Genomic DNA, 20,740 nt, shown 5'->3' with positions numbered 1-20,740 from the left:
ACAATATATGTATGTGTGTGTGTGTGTGCTAAAACAATTCCCTTACAAATGCACACTCCCACATAATGCTCCATTTGCCCTGATAAATGCAAGTTTAGTGCTAGACACTATAGTGTTCAACACATTATCAAGTACAACAGGAGTGGTTTCCTACTGCATATCTTCCATCATAAATAATTTAGAGTATGCAATATAGTACAGTTTTTGTTTACAAAGATAATACTACTACTACCAATGATGGAGTATCAGTCATTTCCCCAGTGGTGAAAATAAAACAGTATTGTCTGAGAAATGGGCAGAAGTTTTCAGGATCCTAAACTAACCTGGACAAACTCCAAGGAATTTGCTCATATTATATCTTCTGAAACAATTCCCCACTATTTCCAACTTTTAAATACCACTTTTTTCCATCCTATTCAGCCCAAATACTCCCTATTGCATGAGTTCTAATCATGCCTTCAAAGCACAAAAACCAGGGCCATCATCACATAGAGCTGTAGTGGCTGGTAGTGCCATCCTGCAGTTGTACAACATGGTATTCCTAAAATAAACATTTTTACATATCCATTAATATTTTTCATTTCATATTTAACAGCTATTGGCTGGGGATTTAGCTCAAGGGTTCCGCCGCCTGCCTCGCAAGCACAAGGTCCCGAGTTCGATCCGCAGTACCAAAAAAAAAAGAACAGCTATGTCTAGTTAACCCTTTTAAAATCTTTTAAAAATGTCACTCCAGGGGCCGGCGATTTAGCTCAGTGGTGCCACCACCTGCCTCACAAGTGCAAGGTGCTGAGTACAATCCCTGGTACCAAAAAAAAAAAAAAAGTCACTCCAGTGGGGCATGGTGGCACACAACTGTAATCCCAGAACTCAGGAGGCTGAGGCAGGAGGATCATCTTGAGTTCGAGGCCAGCCTGGGCTACACAGTAGGTTCAAGACCAGCCTGAACATACAGACAGACCAGGTCTCCAAAAAAAAAAAAAAAAAAAGTGACTCCATCCAATTTTTATTTTTTACTTCCTATGAATCCTCCAAACAAATATATTTTTCAATCTGTCTGCAGAATACAAACTGACATATGGAAAGCATGAAATAATTTCACTGTAGCTTCTAAGAAAGGGAGATATATATCCTAAAGTGAAGGGCAGGGGTAATAGGAAAGGATGGTAAGGCTTTCTTCCACCAAAAGTTAACAGGTCGGGGCCAGGGATTTAGCTCAGTGGTTTCACCGCCTGCTGCGCAAGTGCAAGGACCTGAGTTCAATCCCTGGTACCAAATAAAAAAAAAATAAAAAAAAAAAACAGGTCATTGGGGCCAGAGATTTAGCTCAGTGGTTCTGCTGCCTGCCTCGCAAGCGGAATGTCCCAGAGTTCTATCCCCGGTACCAAACAAACAAAAAAACAAACAAAAAAAGTTAACAGGTCACATGAAGAGTAGAGTTAACTTCATAGTTATTTTTTAACTTACACCAATCCAACTAGTAAAAGCTAATCTAACAAAATCCATGTGTAGAAGATAGCCATGGTAACAAACGCCTATAATTCTAGCAATCTGGGAGCCTGAGGTATGAGGATCACAAGGTGGGGCTCAGTCTGGACAACTTAGTAACTTAGTGAGACCGTGTCTCAAAAAAAGGGAGGTGGGCAGGGTGGGCAGGGTGGGTTGATGGTATAGTTCAGGGCAAAAGCCCAGGTTTCAATCCCCAGTACTGCAAAAAAAAAATAAATAAAGGATAGGGCTGGGGATTTAGCTTAGTGTTTCTGCCCCCTGCCTCACAAGTGCAAGGTCCTGAGTTCGATTCCCAGTACCAAAAAAAAAACCAAAGAAAAAAAAAGGATAGCAAAGAAGATAACAACTTAAACAGCAAAGGATGATTCTGAACACCATTTCACTCAGCCATAAGCACCAGTCATGTAGATCTGCTGTCCTTGTGCCTCTGTTGAGATCACTGCATGCCTCTTGGTGTGACCACCTCTTTTACAGAGTCTTATTTTTTAAAAGTTATTTTTCAAACCACACAGCCCTTTAAAGGTAAGCTTATCACTTCATCCAGTGTTCAGGGAGGAAAACCTGGCTGTGTTGAACTTAATACAAAAATACTTTATGGAAGAGTCATGAGACTTTCAATGTTAACTTAGTGTGTATAATTTACATACAAGTACATACAAATGTGTTACATTTACATTGAGCTTCAGAAAATCCTCAAGCGGGATGACACTATTATTTAAGAAAACAATAGTTTTTAAGATAATAAACAACTATATAATTCCATAAAAATTACAAAATGTTTCTTACTGATTAGGTCTTTCCTCATCACAATTAATACTTCCTGCTTCATTATTACACACCAGGCTTTGCTGCTGTAAATTCTTAAAATCATGACCTATGCTGCTCTGCAGATCAAAAAGGTGCTGTTCCACAGCCGCTCTAATAGTTCTTTCTAAAACACTACAAAACACAACACATTCGTAAGAGCAGTCACTCTACATGGTATTTGGCCACATAAAATTACATGTTAAAAACCTATGACAAGGAGGGGGAAGGAGATGAGCAAAATGTATTATATCCACTAACCCTCCCCAAAAAACTACAAAACCAGAGGGAAGGGCAGGGGATGATGAGGGGTGATCAAAGTATGTTATGTGCATGCACGAATCTGCCAAAATGAAACTCATTAACCTGTATAACCAATAAAAATGAAGTGAAAAAAAATGACAAGTAAAACATAATTATCATAGCATATAAATGAGTATATTTTCAATTAAAGTTTGCCTAAATACATAATCTTATAGAAATCAACCATAATTTCACTACTATTACTTAAATGAGAAGAATCATTTGTCCCGGTAATTCATTCCTCACAATACAGACACCATTTAAGAAGATGGACTTTTTAAAGCTAAGTTTGTATGACAGAATAATTTACTAAGATTCAGCTAAAAAAAGAAACTATAAGAGTATCACTCATATATTTTGCATGAACTCTACTTTTAAAAGTTAACTTAAGGGCCAGGGATTTAGCTCAGTGGTGCCGCACCTGCCTCACAAGCACAAGGTCCTGAGTTCAATCCCCGGTACCAAGAAGAAAAAAAAGGAAACTAAAATCTCTATCAACATCCTTCCAATTATTTCAGAGGATCAAAAGCATCATATGAAAAAACGCTCATCTTTATTTTGCACAATTTATGGAAAGGCTTCACCTTCATTTGTTCCTATTGCAGTACATAAAATAGTATCTAATTTACTGTCTATGTATAATCTTCCTCTCTAAGGCTTAGTAACATTTTACATTAAAAAAAACATTTGTCTTTAGTGGTTATGGTGATCCAATCCTCTAAGTCAGAAGAAGGAGGATCTTTTGAGCCCAGAAGAGTCTGAGACCAGCCTGGGCAACACTGAAAACATTCCAACTGTAAAACAAAAATGTTGTCTTCCAGGCCAGGGATTTAGCTCAGTGGCACTGCGCCTGTCTCACAAGTGCAAGGTCCTGAGTTCTATCCCCCAGTACCAGGAAAAAAAAAAATGTTGTCTTCCATAGGTATATTACTTACTCTGCAGAGGCTGGTAAGATGCTGGTGGGAGATATATGGGCACTGAAAAAAAAGAAAGAAATTAGCTATAAAAATGTGCTGAAAACTGCCCCACTGTATTACCTTGATACAACCAAGACAGCATGTACTAACTTGCATGTTTCCACTTACATGTCAGGTTGGAAATACTTTGTGAATATTGTTGGCAAAGATTTCAAATATTAACAAAGAAAATAAATTTGAGATAACATATCATTAACAAGGCCAAAAATTTTAAATTGAATATTATTTACTCTGAGCTAAAGCTTGATATCCATTTATCTTATTTAATAGTTCTCAAAACTATAGGAGTTATACTTATTTCCCTCTTTCCACAAAACTAAAGCTCAAGGGGGCCAGAGATGTAGCTCAGTGGCACTGTGCCTGCCTGGCAAGCACAAGGTCCTGAGTTCAACTCCCAGTACCAGAAAAAAACAAAAAAAACCCCTAAAGCTCAAGGATGTTAATTAATTTGTTTAAATGCATACAGCCTGGAGTTGGGAACCCCAAACCCCTGCTATTAATAAAAATGTTCTACTATCTTCTGAAACTAAAAAAGTGACCAATAACAAAAATATGAAACAAGATAGCATGAATATTTTTAACAGAATGTGATTCTAATTTTCTAAAAAAATGATTTTCATGCAAAAAGACATTTAAATATAAAAAGACCTATTCCAAGGCTGGAGGAAAATTACTTTTTTTTTTCTGGTTTTTGGTTTACTGTGGACCCTTTGGTACTTGGATTGGAGAAAAATTACTTGTACTGAATTTAATAGTAGTATTAGCTATTAATTTATGTATTTATTTATTTGGCTTTTTTTTTTTGGTACCAGGGATCAAACTCGGGTCCTTGCACTTGCGAGGCAGGCAGTGGAACCACTGAGCTAAATCTCCCGCCCTGGTCTTTGACTCAAAAATTCTTCATCTGAGGGCCGGGGATTTAGCTCAGTGGTTTCGCTGCCTGCTGCACAAGCACAAGGACCCAAGTTCAATCCCCAGTACCATAAAAAAAAAAAATTATTCATCTGAGATTCTATTAAAAGATCTATCAGAACTACCAGAATCTGCCCAAAATATAAAGGAGAGTTTATACCACAAATTGTGTCAAAGCATCATTTTTTTCTAACACCTTATGATAAAATTTTTAAATTATATAAAAGTTTTTAAAAAATTATATAAAAGCACCTATAGAGCCAAGCATGGTGACACACACCTGTAAGTCCAGCCAATGAAGAGGCTGAGGGAGGAGGATGGCAAATTCAAGAACAGCCTTGGCAACTTGGCAATACTGTCCCAAAATAAAATTTTTAGGAGGGCAGGGTTGGTGGTGTAGCTCAATGGTAAAGTTTTTGCCTTGCTGGGGGGTGGGTCTGAGTAAAATATTTTTTAAAATATTCCAACAAATCTAAAAAAAAAAATTTTTTTTTAAAGACAATTCAGGGCCGGGGATTTAGCTCAGTGGTTCCACTGCCTGCCTCGCAAACACAAGGACCCAAGTTCGATCCCCGCTACCAAAAAAAAAACACAAAAAAAGACAACTCAATAGAAAATAGGCAACCGACTTAAAGAGGCACTTCACAAAAGGAACCAGCTAATACATAAAATGACAATAAAATATTGTAATAAGTATGCAACCAGATTGTTTCTTACGAAGTACTGTCAAAGTCATGAAGCTATGGGAACTTTATACTGCTAGTGTGGTTGTAAACTGAAACAGGCACTCTAGAAAATAATCTGGCATTATTCACTAAGGCTGAACACAGTAGGTATATGTCTTTATATGCATGCAAATGTATACCAGAAGCTGTACACCAGAAAATACACAGCAAAATTACTCATAATGGTCAAAAAAAGACATATTACATATAAACATATTATGACAATATTAGCCTTACTAATCAAAAAGTTAAAAACATTTGTCCACCAATGGTAAAATAGGTCATTGTGGTGTAATCATATAACAAAATAATTTACAGCAAGGAAATGAATAAACCAGTGACACGCAACAACATAGATAATTCTCACATTCAATATTTAGCAAAAGAAAATACTAAAATTTTACATACAGAGGTTTGCTTTCACTCGTCATACTAAATACACTCAGGGGTATAAATTCCGATTTCATTTTCATAAATGATTACCTAAGAAAATGATTACCATGACGTCAACACAGCGGTTATCTTAGTGGTGAAGGAGGGGTACCAGAATTTTGAGAGCTACTGTGGTGCTGTCAGTGTTTATTTCTAGATGTGGGTGGTGGTATATGGATATTTGCCTTTTACTAATTTTTACTAATTGTTTGCTATAAATTTGTTTCATGGATATTTATATGTGAAATTTATTCCAAATTCAAAAGGAAAAAAGAGATTTAAGAAAAGGTATATTCCTGGGTCTTGCCCTCGTACCTCTCAGGTACAGCCCAATAAGCATCAATAATGATTCTTAGCTGAGTAAAATGTCAAAGAAAAAAAAAAGTTTACCAGGCATAAAGGCCCACACCTGTAATCCCAGCACTCTGGGAGGGTGAGGTAGGAGGATTACAAATTCAAGCCTGGGCAATTTAGTGACTCCACAAGACTCCTGACTCAACATAAAAAATAAAAAGAGCTAGGGACGCAGCTCAGTGCAAAGGCCCTGGTTTCAATGCCCAGTACTTTATTAAAAACTCTTTTTTAGGCCAGGGATTTAGCTCAGTGGTTCTGGCGCTTGCCTCACAAGCGCAAAGTCCCGAGTTCAATCCCCAGTACCAAAAAAAAAAAAAAACCCTCTTTTTTATCCATACTTGTGAGTTTGAAAAATACTAGTTAGATCTACATCCAGCCCCCCAAAAGACTAACATTTAGTAAGATTCCCAGCTGGTCAAAGAAGCCAAAGAGAGAGAAAAGCTCTGATGGGTTCAAAATGGACAGACAGAAAGGGTAGCTCATCTTTTGCTTCCTACCTCTTTTAATTGACACTGGAAAATACAAGTCTATATAAAAAAAGAAATCAGCAAGCTAGATTATTAATGCGACAGTAAAGATATCAGCCCTGAAAAATACACTGAGACAATCAAATAAACAGCTCCTTTTAAAAAGGAGCTCCAGGGCTGGGGATTTAGCTCAGTGATGCTGAGCCTGCCTGGCAAGCACAAGGTCGAGTTCGATCCCCAGCACCACGAAAAAAAAAAAAAAAAAAAAAAGGATCTCCCTCCCTGAGAATTGAGATTTTATCTGACTGCTAATAAGGACCTTTCAAAGCCACAGTAAGTCAATCCTTTAAAAAGTCAGACTGTCACCAACAAGGCTACACACAAAACTGACTGCACAACTTTTTTCTCTGAGCTTCTGAAGGACAAAGAACCAATTTAGTTTTCAGATTTCACATAATCTAACCATCCTTTATTTTTAGATTTTACTCAAATTCTATGAGAATCCCTCATGCACAAACTGGGGCACACACTATACACACAAATGGATATAAAAACAAAACAAAGCAAAACTGAACAATGTAGCTATGTACTTGCAGCTAAATAGCACAGATAATTCAAAGTTGTGAGTGCTGCTGAGCATGGTGATACACGCCTGTAATCCCAGCACTTGGGGGGCAGAGGCAGAAGGATCTTCAAGAGTTCAAGGCCAGCCTGGCGTACATAATGAGTTCAAGGCCAGCTTGGACTACAGAACAAGACCCTGTCTCAAACAACAACAACAACAACAAAAATGTTGTGAGTCCCGATTAATAAAGATACAAGAAAAATAACTGGTGACAGATGTCAGGTCAAATTACTCAGGAATCAGAGTTGGATACCATAAAGACTGCCTAAAAATGCTATTTATTAAACTGTCAAAAAGAAAGAGAAGACTAAAAGGGCAAACAATAAACCACTAAGGATATGCAGTCATGTTTAATGTTAAAAGACTATAGTCTATTCCTTCACCTTTTCTCCTTTCTGCTATTAACTCTATTTTTAAATGTGCCTATAATTATAATCTTGAGAACATAAAATCAATCTTGTAACCATTTAATTCTAATTATTAATTTTTAAAACTCCAATACAAAGATCAAAGGGAACTGCTGAGTCCTCTAACCAGAGCAATGCTACTGCAGTCTAAACACGAGACGATCACAACATGAGGTCACTACTGACAAGGAGGTGCCTAAGCAACCCTCCACAAATTTCACCCTTTGCAACTTTTGAGGGAAAAATTTTGAATCTTGCTATGACTCCTAGAAAAATGTTTAAGTCTGCTATAGCGTGAATGTTGAATGTCCCCCAGTGGTCCACCCATTAAAGGCTTAGCGCCCATGGAAAGGCTATTGGGAGGTAGTGAAATATCTAGGAGGTGAGGCCTAGTGGGAGGTCCTCAGTGAGGGCAGGCCTTCCTGCGGGCTAACATTAAAGGGGACTGTGGGATCCTGGCCTCCTCCTCTTCTCTCTTGCTTCCTGTCTCATGTGGTTTGCTCATATACTGTAGTCAGCTAACAGCACATTTCTCAACAATAGGCAACCAAAGAATGAAATGGACCAAATCACTTAACCCTTCTTTCCAGCAGCTCACCTAAAATAGAACTATCAGCAACCAAGGTACAGTACTCAGAAGAATGAAGCCCTAGCATCAGCAACCCACAAGGAGAATACCAATTTTTCACGCTTTCTAAATTCTGTGTTCTATTGGCAAGCATTAAAAGCAAAACTTAAAACTTTATAATGCCAAATAACTATGTTTCTTGATTTGTCGCTCTGTGAGCATGAACATGAATTAAAATTTACCTAAACCTAAAGTCAAAATGAACTTTTCCAGTGTGACCCAGAAAAACAATTATGAAGCACAGGGTCAAAAATGTTAAGAACTCTCCTATCTCTCCTTAAATTTTTTAAAGGTGAAGATACCCCTAAAATTTGTACAATTTAATACAAAGCTAAATATGATAAATATGTGGACATAAAGCAACATTTTAGAAACAATCTTGAAATTTCCATGGACTCTCCTAGATAAGACTAAGTCACTGGATCCACCAAGGGTTGGGCATTTTGTACACTTTAGACTACTCACACCCCAGACACCACCATTTTTCCACCCTGAAGTCACCTTAAATTTTAACAAGACAGGCCAGTGGTATATGCCTAAATCCCAGCACTCAGGAGCCTGAGGCATAAGAATCATTTCAGCCCAGGAGTTTGAGACTGGTCTAGTCAACAAAACGAGACCCCAGTCTCAAACAAAAACCAAAAACCTGCTGTAATTTCCCCAAGAAACTATTGCTAATGGCAATGTAAACTGGGTCAAGTCTTTCAAGGGCTCTGGAAATACTTATCAAAACCACCTAAGTTCACTCTTTGAGGTCAATAAACTAATGCAAAATCAGAAAAAAAGGGTCAAGGAACCAAGTTTGCTTGCTTATTAGTAGTAGTATAGTACTGACACGCTTGCTGAAACAACTCAAAATGTCAAAAATATAAAAATAGTTCGATCCCAGGACTCTGGGAAGCTGAGGCAAGAAGACCACAAATTTGAGCCCAGCTTTGGGTAACTTAGTGATTTAGTGAGACCCTATCTCAAAAACAAAAACAAAACAAAAAAAACATGGTGGGGGTAGGGATGTAGCTGAATGCAAAGGTTCAATCCCCAGTACTGCCTGCCCCTCCAAAAAACAGAATCCACCAAAAAATGTACACATACTTCAGGAAAAGCAAAATAGTATGTTTTTTCAACAGATGGTGTTACCCTCATATGGCAGACCCTAGAGGATGTCATGTTTCGCAGAAAAACCACTAGACTGCCTGCCCTTAGAGAAGAAAGTGAAAATGCATGCATGTGCAGCAATCTCAACGACCAAGGTTACCCAAGCAGCAGTTCACCATACTAATAAATGTCTGCAAGCTAATGGCCACCACTTTGAGCACCTCTTGGAATTACAGAGGCCAAAAGTAACTTGTATTAATCTCATGATATATCAATAAACTTAGTATTAAAATATTTATACAAGTTTTTCTTTTCCTCAAGTACATATACATTTTTTGGCAGAATACACACACACACAAATAAAGATATAGATATGGAGAGATGGGGAGGGAGGGGTGCACTATATACACACACATGCTCTGGGGAGTGACAGTGCTGGAAACTGAACCTAGGGCTTTGCGCATGGTAGGCAAGTGCTCTATCATTGAACCGCCCTCCCCAACCCCCTATATATGTCATTGTTAATACATATCTCAATATAATTTAAATACAGTTAAGAGGCAATAAAAATTAAATTGGAAGGTCATATAAACACACAATAAAGCATAAATGAAATGTTAGACTAAATAAGCATGAATGAACATTAATTTATAACAAATTTTTTTAACAAATTAATATAACATAATTTTTTGAAGAAACTACACACAAAGATCAGGAGGCCCACAGAGAAAGGTAATAGTTGTATTCAACATTATTTATTTATTTATTTTAAATTACTTCATAATTTTTTTCTAAATGATACTGATACCTCTCCTCTTCCCTCAGTTCTTACAGCTATTTTTAAAGGGGCCGGGGATTTAGCTCAGTGGTTTCGCCACCTGCTGCGCAAACACAAGGACCCGAGTTTGATTCCTGGTACCAAAAAAAAAGGACTTGGGCCAGGGATTTAGCTCAGTGGTTCCACCACCTGTGAGGCAAGCTCAAGGACCAGAGTTCGATCCCCGGTACCAAAAAAAAAAAGACTTTATCATTTCTTCTACTTTTAAACCACCATTTAATCCATACAAACTTAATGAAAAAAATCTAGTAGGCGATATATATAGCTCTGCCCTCCTAATGAAAGGGAATAAACCATGGTGCTTACAGAGAATATGCACAGAATTTAGCAAACCAAGAAATATGTATGCATAGGGCACTTCCTGAATTCTCTAAAGCTTTCTGAACAGTGCAACCACTAGCACCAGCTCTGTGAAGGGATAGCAGCTCCAGCCTATCATATTTTTCAAATGTACTCACTATGCCATACACAAATGGTCTTTTTATACATGAGAAAGATTAGGAGCACTATTTTAGATCAGAGCTCTATCCTTACACCCTTTTTCAACCTAGCTGTAGCCTAGAAACTGGAAATACAAGTCAATTCAACCACTGTAAATGTCTCTAGCAATTCTACCTCCGAAGGTTCTGAAGTTTTACCCCACCCAACAAACAAGCTAATATAAATATAAATTTTAAGAAATATGAGAGCTTATTTTTTAAGAAAGGTATAACATTAATAAAGAAAATTCCTTAGCAAGGCTGCTGCTTTAAATTCTCTTCTTGCTCTTTTTCACATACAAATGTCAAACTCTCACATACAGTTATACTTTGTTTTGAGTGCTTAAGTGACTCTAGAATAAAATGCCCAAAAGCTAAAGTTCATTCAGCTGAAGTATTTACCTTGTTGATGCTATAACACTATTTGATTCCAGGATGTTTTCAGTCATCCTTAATTGCACCACCTCTGGCATGTTATCTGATTTTTCTGCACCCTCTTCTAGAAGTTCTTCTATACGTTCCAGCTTTTCATCTTCTTCTTCCTCAGAAAGGTCATTAACCTATATAAAAAAAAAGAAAATTTCAACTGAAATTTAATGATGCTGTTACTCTAAAGAAATTTTACACACAAAAATTCATTTTTAAAAAAAATTTCCTCACCAGGGCCGGGGATGTAGCTCAGTGGCACTGCGACTGCCTGGCAAGTGCAAGGTCCTGATTTCAATACCAAAAAGGAAAATTTTTTCCTCACTTCCAAGGACCAAGGTATCTTATAGAGTAAATGCCAACTTTTGCATGCCAAAATAAAATTGTAGGGCTAGGGGTTTAACTCAGTAGTAGAACACTCACCTAGCATGCACCAGGGCAGGTTCAATCCCCAGTACAACAAACCAAATTAAAATGTATATAAAGAAAAAAAGAGACAACAAACCAGAAAAATATTAACATGGGGAGGGTTTGGAGACAGGGTCTCACTAGGTAGTTTAGGATGGGCTTAAAGTCACTATGTAGTCTCAACTGGCCTTGAATTTGAGGCAATACTGCCTCAGCCTCCTGAATGCTGGGATTAGAAGCACACGCCACCAAGCCTGGATTCAAATACTAACATTCTGAAGCAGGAAGTAATTACTGTGTTAATATATCACTAAGAATACTAAAAAAGACTGCAGCTGAGCATGGTGGTTCACATCTGTAATCCCAGCTGTCTGGCAGGCTGAGGCAGAAGGACTGAAAGTCTGAGCCCATACCAGGGAATGTAGTGAGAACCTGACTCAAAATAAGAAGTACAAAAAAGGGACGATGATATACCTCCATGCACAAGCCCTGGGTTCAATTCCTAGTACCGCAAAAAAAAAAAAAAGACTGCAAACTACAAAAAACGCCTGCCTATTGCAGTTACCATTAAAACTTCATTTTTAAAATGTAGTTTTATAAATCTACTAGTAGGTGCAAAAGACTTATTGATTACTGTGGTTTCCAGGTACAGAAAACAAGTCATTTCCATATAAAGAGTGGAAAAAGAAAAGTAAAAAAATGACTTAAATGTGTAATGTACATTTTAGAAAATATCAGCTAACTTCTAAATAACTCAGATTAAATTTTTCATGAAGAAGTATGTCCCAACAACAAAGAATTTATGTTTCAATCAGCATGAAGTTATAAATATCTTTCCAGTGGGGGCTGTAAAATGTCCTCCATTATCAAATCCACTAAGTAATCATTATAGTTAAATGATACAAAAGGAGGGCCGGAGATTTAGCTCAGTGGTTTCGCCAACTGCTACACAAGCGCAAAGACCTGAGTTCGATCCCCGATACCAAAAAAAAGATACAAAAGGAACTGGGATGTAGCTCAGTGGTAGAGCATTTGCCATTTGCCTAGCATGTACGAGGCCCTAGGTTTTATCCCCTAGAACACATATACACACACACACACACACACACACACACACACACACACACACGCAAAAGCCAGGCATGGTGGCATATGCCTATAATCCCAGTACAAGCTGCAACCCAGCCTGGGCAATATAGCAACATAGCAAGACCCGCCTCAAAATAAAAAGGGCTGGGGATGCAGTTCAGTGTGAAGGTGCTGGGTTAAATCTCCAGTGCAGGGCAAGGGCAAGGGGGACACAACTTATCCCTTAATATCTTTCACAAGTTGAAACTAATTATTAAAAACACTGAGCTATAAAGTTGTTCTTTTTAGGGTATAGTTCAGTGGTAGAGTATATACTTGGCATGTACAAAGCCCTAGATTCATTCCCTAGCACCAGCAAAAAACAAACCAACAAAAGAATGGAAAGAAAAAAATGGAAACAAAGCTTTTGTAAGTGAGGAGTTGAAGAAGGGTTGAAGGAAAAAGAGGGGAATGGGGGAAAAAAAGAATTAAGATATATTATTATTATATTATTATGTACAAGTACAAATTCCCCATGAATATGATCATTATGAGAAACATGTACTAATAAAAAAATAAGTAAAATGAAAAAGTATGTTATGTACATGTACAAATCTGCCAAGATGAAACTTATTAACCTGTATAACCAACAGTGAAAAAGGAAAAAGTCACTGTCAGATGGATAACTAAAAACTCATTATTTACAATATCAATAACCTCAATCTGAGAACTATTTGCTCCATACATAAAGTATATGCAGCAAATTATTTAATTTGTTGTACTTGTAAATGTTATCCATCCAAACCATATCATGTATAACGACAATGGAAAAAACTTAAAATCACTGGCCTAAGTGGTTATTAACTGGCAGGTAAGATTTATATACAAAGATTTATATACAAATTTTAAAACTTCAAACTCCGGTCAGTTTTTAAAGTTGATCAAATGGAATATTATCTTTTTTCCTAATCTATGTATTCAATTAGTGAAAGTTCAGAGAATGTACTTGAAGAATATCTAGCTGGTAACCTAAGCAAGAAAAATACCGAAAAAAATATACACACTTTTCAAAAATAAAAAATGGATATTGTGGCTGATTAGTAAAAGCTTGGGCATAACTGCAAAATACCAACATTTGTTAAGACGGCTTTTTAAACTGAGCTTACTCAGTCCACACATTTTTGGTACAGATATTCCACTACTTAAAGACTATCTCAGTTTTTAAAATACAATAAAATCTTGGGTTGCAAATAACTTGTTCTGCAAGTGTTCTACAGAGAGCAAACATTTCTAATAAATTTTAATTTGATAAGCAATGTCTTACAATACTAGTACATGATGCTGAATGTCACATGAACTCCTTTCTCTCTCTCCTTGCCTCCTTCCCTCTCCCCGACTCCAGGATTGTAGGTGATTGCCTCTTAACAGCAAGAGATTATGAAAGAGATCTCATCTGCAGAGGAGGAGGTGAAAAAGGCAGAGGAATCTCTCACTTCACATGAGATTAGGGAGATGCGTAAAACGTGGGAAACAGTAATTTTTGTACAAAAGCACCACACGAATAAGGCGGTAGCAATACAACCGATGAATCTGTTTAAGGACAATGCAATGTCACATTTCCATGAAATCCTCAAAAAAATGGCAAAAGCTAAGTGTTACTGGATAGGTTCCTTGTTAAAATGCAAGAAAAGAAAAAGATTCCATTGAGCCAATGGATAGCAGTGATTTTGTTAGTGATAGTGATAGTGAAACTCTTCCTAGATAATAACCTTCCTCTCTTGTCTCCCTTACATCAGCCACAAAGGTTTTCAAAGGTAAGTGCAGGTTAATCTGTTTATTTTTCTTTATATTTTGTATTTTTCTTTATTATTTTGTATTATATTACACTATTGTAATTATTTTTATGTGACTATTTTGGGGATGCGGAACAAATCATCTGAGTTTTCATTATTTCTTACAGGAATATTCACTTTGATATACAAGTGCTTTGAATTACAAGCATGTTTCTGGAACAAATTATACTCATGAAGCAAGGTTTGACTGTAATTTTCTTTATACAGCAAAATTTTGCTTCCATTCTCAAACTCCACAGTGGTGACTAACACAACCATGGCCATCTTCCTCAGAATCATGAAATGAGTTAAGTTCATGAACCAAGGTACCACTGTACTGTTTTTTATAAACATTAAAGACAGAATAAAATGCTCTCTCAAACCTTCAAAAATTCTTGATTTTCTTGTCAAACTAAACTTTTGCTAATCAAAACTATTCCATTAAGTTATTGTGAACTTGTTCTATGTATGCAGCTGCCTCAACTTCATTTGTAGAAAACCTATTCCATACTTACATCTCTTCTTTCTTTGACTGCTGTAAGTCCCTTCTCTAGGGCCTCATGAAATCCCTGCTCTCGAGACTCCAGTTTGTAGAGAATGTTGCTACCTGCCTTCTCAAAGGTATAAAAAATATAATTATCACCTTCATCTTCAAACCATTCTACTGAATTCTCATTCACTTAAGGACACCATACAAAGCCTACTTTCTCCATCACGCCGTATTCAGCATCTCAAATCATCTAACACAATTAATAAAAATATCTACTATAGCCAAATATTTACATTAATGGAATGTAACTCCAAAAAGTGCTGAATAAACCTTGCTTCCTTAAGTATCAAAATCAGGAGAAAAAGCAAAAAACTGTCAAATCAGCCACATCTGTCTACATTTTAAAATATACAGACAACACAGCAGCAACATTTAAATTAGACCAATTCAAACACACAACCAAATTGTACTGATCATTAAGATATTTAGTTCTATTCAAATTATCACTTCCTCACAAATCAATTGAAGTTATCAAATGTGCTTTTAAACAAAAAAAACCTTCATAATCTGTACTTCTGTTATTTGCAACTCTCACAGTAATCCAGAAATTTAGACTAAAAATAGATTAGAAAATAAATTCTGATAATTAAGCAAGATGTGTCAAGACAATAAAAAATATATCACTATCTCTTAGGATCCACTGAACTATTCATTTACTGGGCATGTACTGCTCAATATGATAATACTGTATCCTCTTTTCTATTCCTGGGCAAATCTATAGAATTCAACATCACCTCCTGATACTGATTAATATAAAGCACAACAGAGTTCAAGTCAATTTTTCTAGTGCTTAAAAAATAAAAAAAGAGCCAGGCATGGTGGTGCACCCCTGTAATCCCAGCACTTAGGAGACTGAAGCAGGAGGATCACTGGGAATTCAAGGCTGGCTTGGACTACATAGTGAAACCCTATCTCAAAAAAATAAAACTCATTCAATTCATGTAGATATATTTCAGCATACATAAAGAAACCGTAAGATAGGCTGGGGATTTAGCTCAGTGGTTCCACCACTGCCTCACAAGCTTCAAGGTCCCAAGTTCGAACCCCAGTGCCAAAAAAAAAGAGAAAGAAAAGAAACCATAAGATAATAGAAAATTATACCACAATATAATGTCATAATCAAGGCACAACTTGCAGATTTTGAGGAGTCAAGATATAAACACGAGGTCAAGGTGGTATCACCAGTTTCTTGTAGGTCCATCTTAGAAATATACAAAATCAGTGAAATAAACACCAGTATACTCTTCTACTTCGAGCAATATTAATTTTATTTTTTAAAATTACTGAACTAAAATATAATTTAATGAAAGCAGGGTGACACAGAATTTCTCCACAAATGGGATTACTTGTTGGCATCCAAAGACACTAAAGTTTAAGGTATATTTATCCACTTCTTGTCACCTTTTATCAGACAAGAATAATCTTGAGATGTATCAGTCCTTTATCTTAACTAAGTCTTCTAAAAAAATTAAGTCAAACTCTAATAATTGTAAATCTTAAAAAGGTTTATGTATCACTGATTCCGGCAATAAATTTTATCTATCCGATTTAATATATAAATATGCATTTTAGCAGGACATGGTGGCACATGCCTATAATTCTAGCACTCAAGAGGCTGAGGCAGGGGGATCGCTGCAAGTTCAAAATCAGCCTAGACTATATGAGCTCAAGACCACCCTGCACTATTAGTGAGACCCTGTCTCAAAAAATAAACACACGATTGATATGATTCTTTTTCGTTTTGTTTTGTTTTTGGTACAGGGATTGAACTTGGGACCTTGTGTTGGCGAGGCAGGCACCGGAACCACTGTGCTAAATATCCCCGGTCCCTGATACATGATTCTTATATGTGAAGTCCTCAATTTACACATTATAATTCTAATCTGGCATCTCTTACTGTTTCTTTAAATTTGCTCATACTTGGAAGATGGTGATAGAAAGGAGAAAACAGCTGGTGTGGTGGTGCGCACCTGTAATCCAGAGGATCAGCTTGACTTTGAGGCCAGCCTGGGCACCACAGTGAGTTCAAGGCCAGCCTGAACTACATATGGAGACTATGTCTCAAAAACAAATTAAAGGGCCGGGGATTTAGCTCAGTGGTTCTGCTGCCTGCCTTGCAAGCACAAGGACCCGAGTTTGATCCCCGGTACCAAAAAAATAAAAAATAAAAAACAGGGCCGGGGATTTAGCTCAGTGGTTCTGCCGCCTGCCTCGCAAGCGCAAGGACCCGAATTCGATCCCTGGTACCAAAAAAGAAAAAGAAAAAAGAAAAAAGAAAGAAGCAGATAAAAGCAAAGAAAAAGAAAGAAAAGGAAGGAAAAAGGAGGAAAAGGGAACATCAAAGACAAAATTGTTTACATGAAAACCTGAGGAAGGTACAGACCCCAAATATTAAAAAGTATTACCGATGAAAGTTTACTAAAGTATAGAAATGCTTTTAAACAAAAGTTGGGCTACTCAGAAAATAACGGAGCTGCCTATCATGGCGCTCCTCACAATAGCCTGCCCTTCATCCTTTAGGGTGTACTTTTATCTTGCTTTTTCTCTTTCATTCAGCCCAAGCTCACTTTGCATAACCAGTTTCTCCCTCACTCTTCACTTTTACTTTTTCAAATAAACTTTGTCACTGCTTAAAAAAAAAACCCAAAAAAACTACTAATACACACAATCAGATATAAGAACAACCAGAACTGCCAGGTATGGTCCCACATGCCTGTAATCCCAGCACTCAGAAGGCTGAGGCAGAAGGACTGCCTCAAATTCAAGGCTAGCTGGGGCTACATAGTGAGTTCAAGGCCAGCCTGGATTACATAGCAAGACTCTGTCTCAAAAAAAGATATAAATAAATAAATAGCCAACCAACCAGAACTAAGGAAAATCTATATAATAAACTACCTTTCAAGAAATGCTGCTTTATAACCTCACACAAATGAAGAAAACCAACCAAAATATCCATTAATAAATAGTGTGACCATATAATTTATCATCAAAACCTGGCCCTGTTTGACAGTGACAGGTGGAGCCACTAAACATTAACCAGAAACAGATATAAACCAGGACTGTTCTGAGAAAACCCAAATGTACTATCACCTTTTCAAGTGGAAATAGCAGTATAAATTTTAAAGTTCTATTCATACAATAGGGAAGTATAAAGATATTTTTTAGGGGCCGGAGATTTAGCTCAGTGGTTCCGCTGCCTGCTCTGCAAGTGGAAGGATCCAAGTTCAATCCCCGGTACCAAAAAAAAAAAAGATATTTTTAAAAAAGGCATACTTCCAGGGCCGGGGATTTAGCTCAGTGGTTCTGGCGCCTGCCTCGCAAGCACAAGGTCCTGAGTTCGATCCCCAGTACCAAAAAAAAAAAAAGACATACTTCCGCCTGCCTCACAAGCACAAGGTCCTGAGTTCGATCCCTGGTACCAAAAAAAAAGAAAAAAAAAAAACAAAACATACTCTCTGTATTCTAATAATAAAGATCTCCAAGATACACTCTTTTTTGGTTTTAGGGGGTTTTCCAGGTTTTTTTTTTTTGGTTGTTTTGAGACAGGATTTCCCTATGCAGTGCAGGCTGGCCCTAAACTATTATAGCCTAGGCTGGGCTCAAACTTGCAGCAATCCTCCTGCCTCAGCCTCCTGAGTGCTGGGGTTACAGGCATACATCACAACACCCAGCTCCAAGATACACTGTTCATGGATATAAAACAAAGTACAGATCAGTGTGTAGAGTAAACTACTTTCGTATTTAAAATACCACAAGAGCAGGGCTTGGTGGCGCAGGCCTGAAATCTATGTACTCGGGAGGCTGAGCCAAGAGGATCGATTGCCATGAGTTGGAAGCCAGTCTGAACTACATAGTGAGCCCGTCTCAGAAAAAATAAATAAATAAATAAAATTTTAAAAATAAAATACCAACAAGAAAAGTTACTTCTGTTTGCAATTTTTTAAAAACTGGACAAACACAGAGGAAACCAACAGGGGATTAGGAGAAAAATGAGAAATGCATGTGAAAACAAGTACATATTTACTACATATTTACTTTTTTTGTTTTTTTGAGACAGTCTCGCTATGTAGTTCAGGTTGCCCTTGAACTCATGTCTATCCTCTTGGCTCAACCTCCCTAGTGCAGGGATTACAGAACTATATACCATGACGAGCTACTTTTTTTTAATAAGGGGCAATATTGTCCATTTAAATAAACGAAGTAGCAGCCCCATTCCACACCTAAAATATGAGTAACTTCAGGGATTTTTTGGTTTTGTAGTACTGAGATTGAACCCATGGCTTTGCACATAGTAGGGATGTACTCTACCACTGAGTTACACCCCCCAGCCCTTGCTATTTTGAGACAGGTCTCACTAAGTTGCCCAGCAAGGCCTGGAACCTGCAATCTTCTGCCCTCAGCCTCCTTTGGAGCTGAGATTATAGGCATGTGCCACCATACCCAGCCACAGATTATAACTTAATAAAAGTTTGATGGCAAACCACTTAAGTGCATGTCTTAGTTACTCTTTTCTTGTTGCTGAGACAAAATACCCAACACTCAAAGTTAAAAGAAGAAACATTTATTTAGCTCACAGTTTGTAGAGGCTTCAGTTCATAATTGACTGGCTCCAAAGCAGAGTGGCACGTGGCAGACGGGTCATCACAGAAGAGAGGGAGTCAACACAGTGGCAAAATCAACAAGGAAACCTTAACAGCATCTTTCTGCCCCTTTTACCTTATCCAGACTACTGAGATTAGGGCGGTGCCAAATCAATCAGTGTATGATTTAGTAATCACACACCCTTAATCCCAGCATCACACACTCTACATTGAGCCACCTCTGAAAAAGCCACCTATGACCTCATGAGGCTTTGGAGGGGACATCTAGACCCAAATCCTAACAGTGCATAAGAAAAACCTACGAACATATCTAAATCACAAATTCTAAACCTGAGAATTAACATGGCCTTATGGTAAATTGCAATTACTCAGCTTTAATATTCTTATTTCATAAAAGGGAAAGTTACCAGGACCCTTGCAACAGTTTCAACCACCAAGGCATAGCAACAACAAAAGATCATAATGTAGCTTCAGAAATGCAATTCAATATTCTACAGCCACAAGAATTAAAAAAATTATCTGCAACCTAAATTACAAATCTCTATAGACACTTTCCACTAATAACAATGATTCCACTATGTTGACATACTACTGTAATCAAGGAAAAGGTTCAAATTTCTAAAAGTTTGTATAGGGCAGGATGTGTAACTCAGTGTTAGAGGATTTGCCTAGCATTTTAAGGCACAGGGTTCACTCCCAAGCACCACAAAAATAAAAATACAAGTTTGTATTGATCTTTTTTGGTCTACCTTAAATTTCTCACCCTTTGTTTTTACAGTATTCTTCTATACTAGCAGTTTCTTTGCAACAACTATACTATAGTTACAAAATAAACAATGCCTAAATTTATAGGAAAAAACTCCACCAAAACAGATATAAAGATCTCTATTACCAAGCCAGGCACGGCAGCCCACACTTGTAATCCCAGCACTCAGAATGCTGAAGCAGGAGGACTGCTGCTGACTTTGAGGCCAGCCTGGGCTACACAGTGAGTTCAATGCCAACCTGAACTAACTGCATAGTGAAACCCTGTCTCAAAAAAAAATCTCTACCATATACTCAAGCTACCTTTTCTGGTCTGGGGATTTAGCTCAATGGTAGGATACTTGCCTAGCATGCTAGAGGCCCTGGGTTCAATCTCCAGCACTGCAAAAATAAAAAATAAATGCCTTTTTCTTATTATCCTAATTGAAAAAAGTTGTTCAGGGAGGAAAAGTTAAAGCCATACATCACATGGATGGACATACTACACATATTACATATATAGTAATCAAGAGAAACACCTCCAGGGCTGGGGATT

At 37.3% G+C, this 20,740-nt stretch overlaps 1 protein-coding gene across 30 annotated transcripts in view; it reads right to left on the bottom strand.

Annotated features, from left to right (window-relative positions):
- Fam13b (family with sequence similarity 13 member B) overlaps positions 1 to 20,740 on the bottom strand; it is a 102,369-nt gene that overhangs the window by 37,198 nt on the left and 44,431 nt on the right. For 10 of the 30 annotated variants that reach the window (XM_087180832.1, XM_087180831.1, XM_087180847.1 and 7 more), the window contains 5 exons: positions 19,414 to 19,446; positions 14,805 to 14,900; positions 10,958 to 11,115; positions 3,552 to 3,593; positions 2,296 to 2,448 (listed from right to left, as the gene is read on the bottom strand). In XM_087180832.1, the coding sequence (XP_087036958.1) occupies positions 2,296 to 2,448; positions 3,552 to 3,593; positions 10,958 to 11,115; positions 14,805 to 14,900; positions 19,414 to 19,446 (482 nt within the window). The remainder of the gene's footprint in view (positions 1 to 2,295; positions 2,449 to 3,551; positions 3,594 to 10,957; positions 11,116 to 14,804; positions 14,901 to 19,413; positions 19,447 to 20,740) is intronic. The other 20 variants (XM_087180843.1, XM_087180848.1, XM_087180851.1 and 17 more) reach the window with 5 other exon arrangements.

The sequence above is a fragment of the Heterocephalus glaber genome, unplaced genomic scaffold (assembly GCF_053883595.1).
Source record: "Heterocephalus glaber isolate CG9 unplaced genomic scaffold, H.glaber_assembly_v1.0 deba00001465, whole genome shotgun sequence".
In the NCBI taxonomy this organism is placed as follows: Eukaryota; Metazoa; Chordata; class Mammalia; order Rodentia; family Bathyergidae; genus Heterocephalus; species Heterocephalus glaber.
This window is presented reverse-complemented; position numbering and strand designations above follow the sequence as displayed.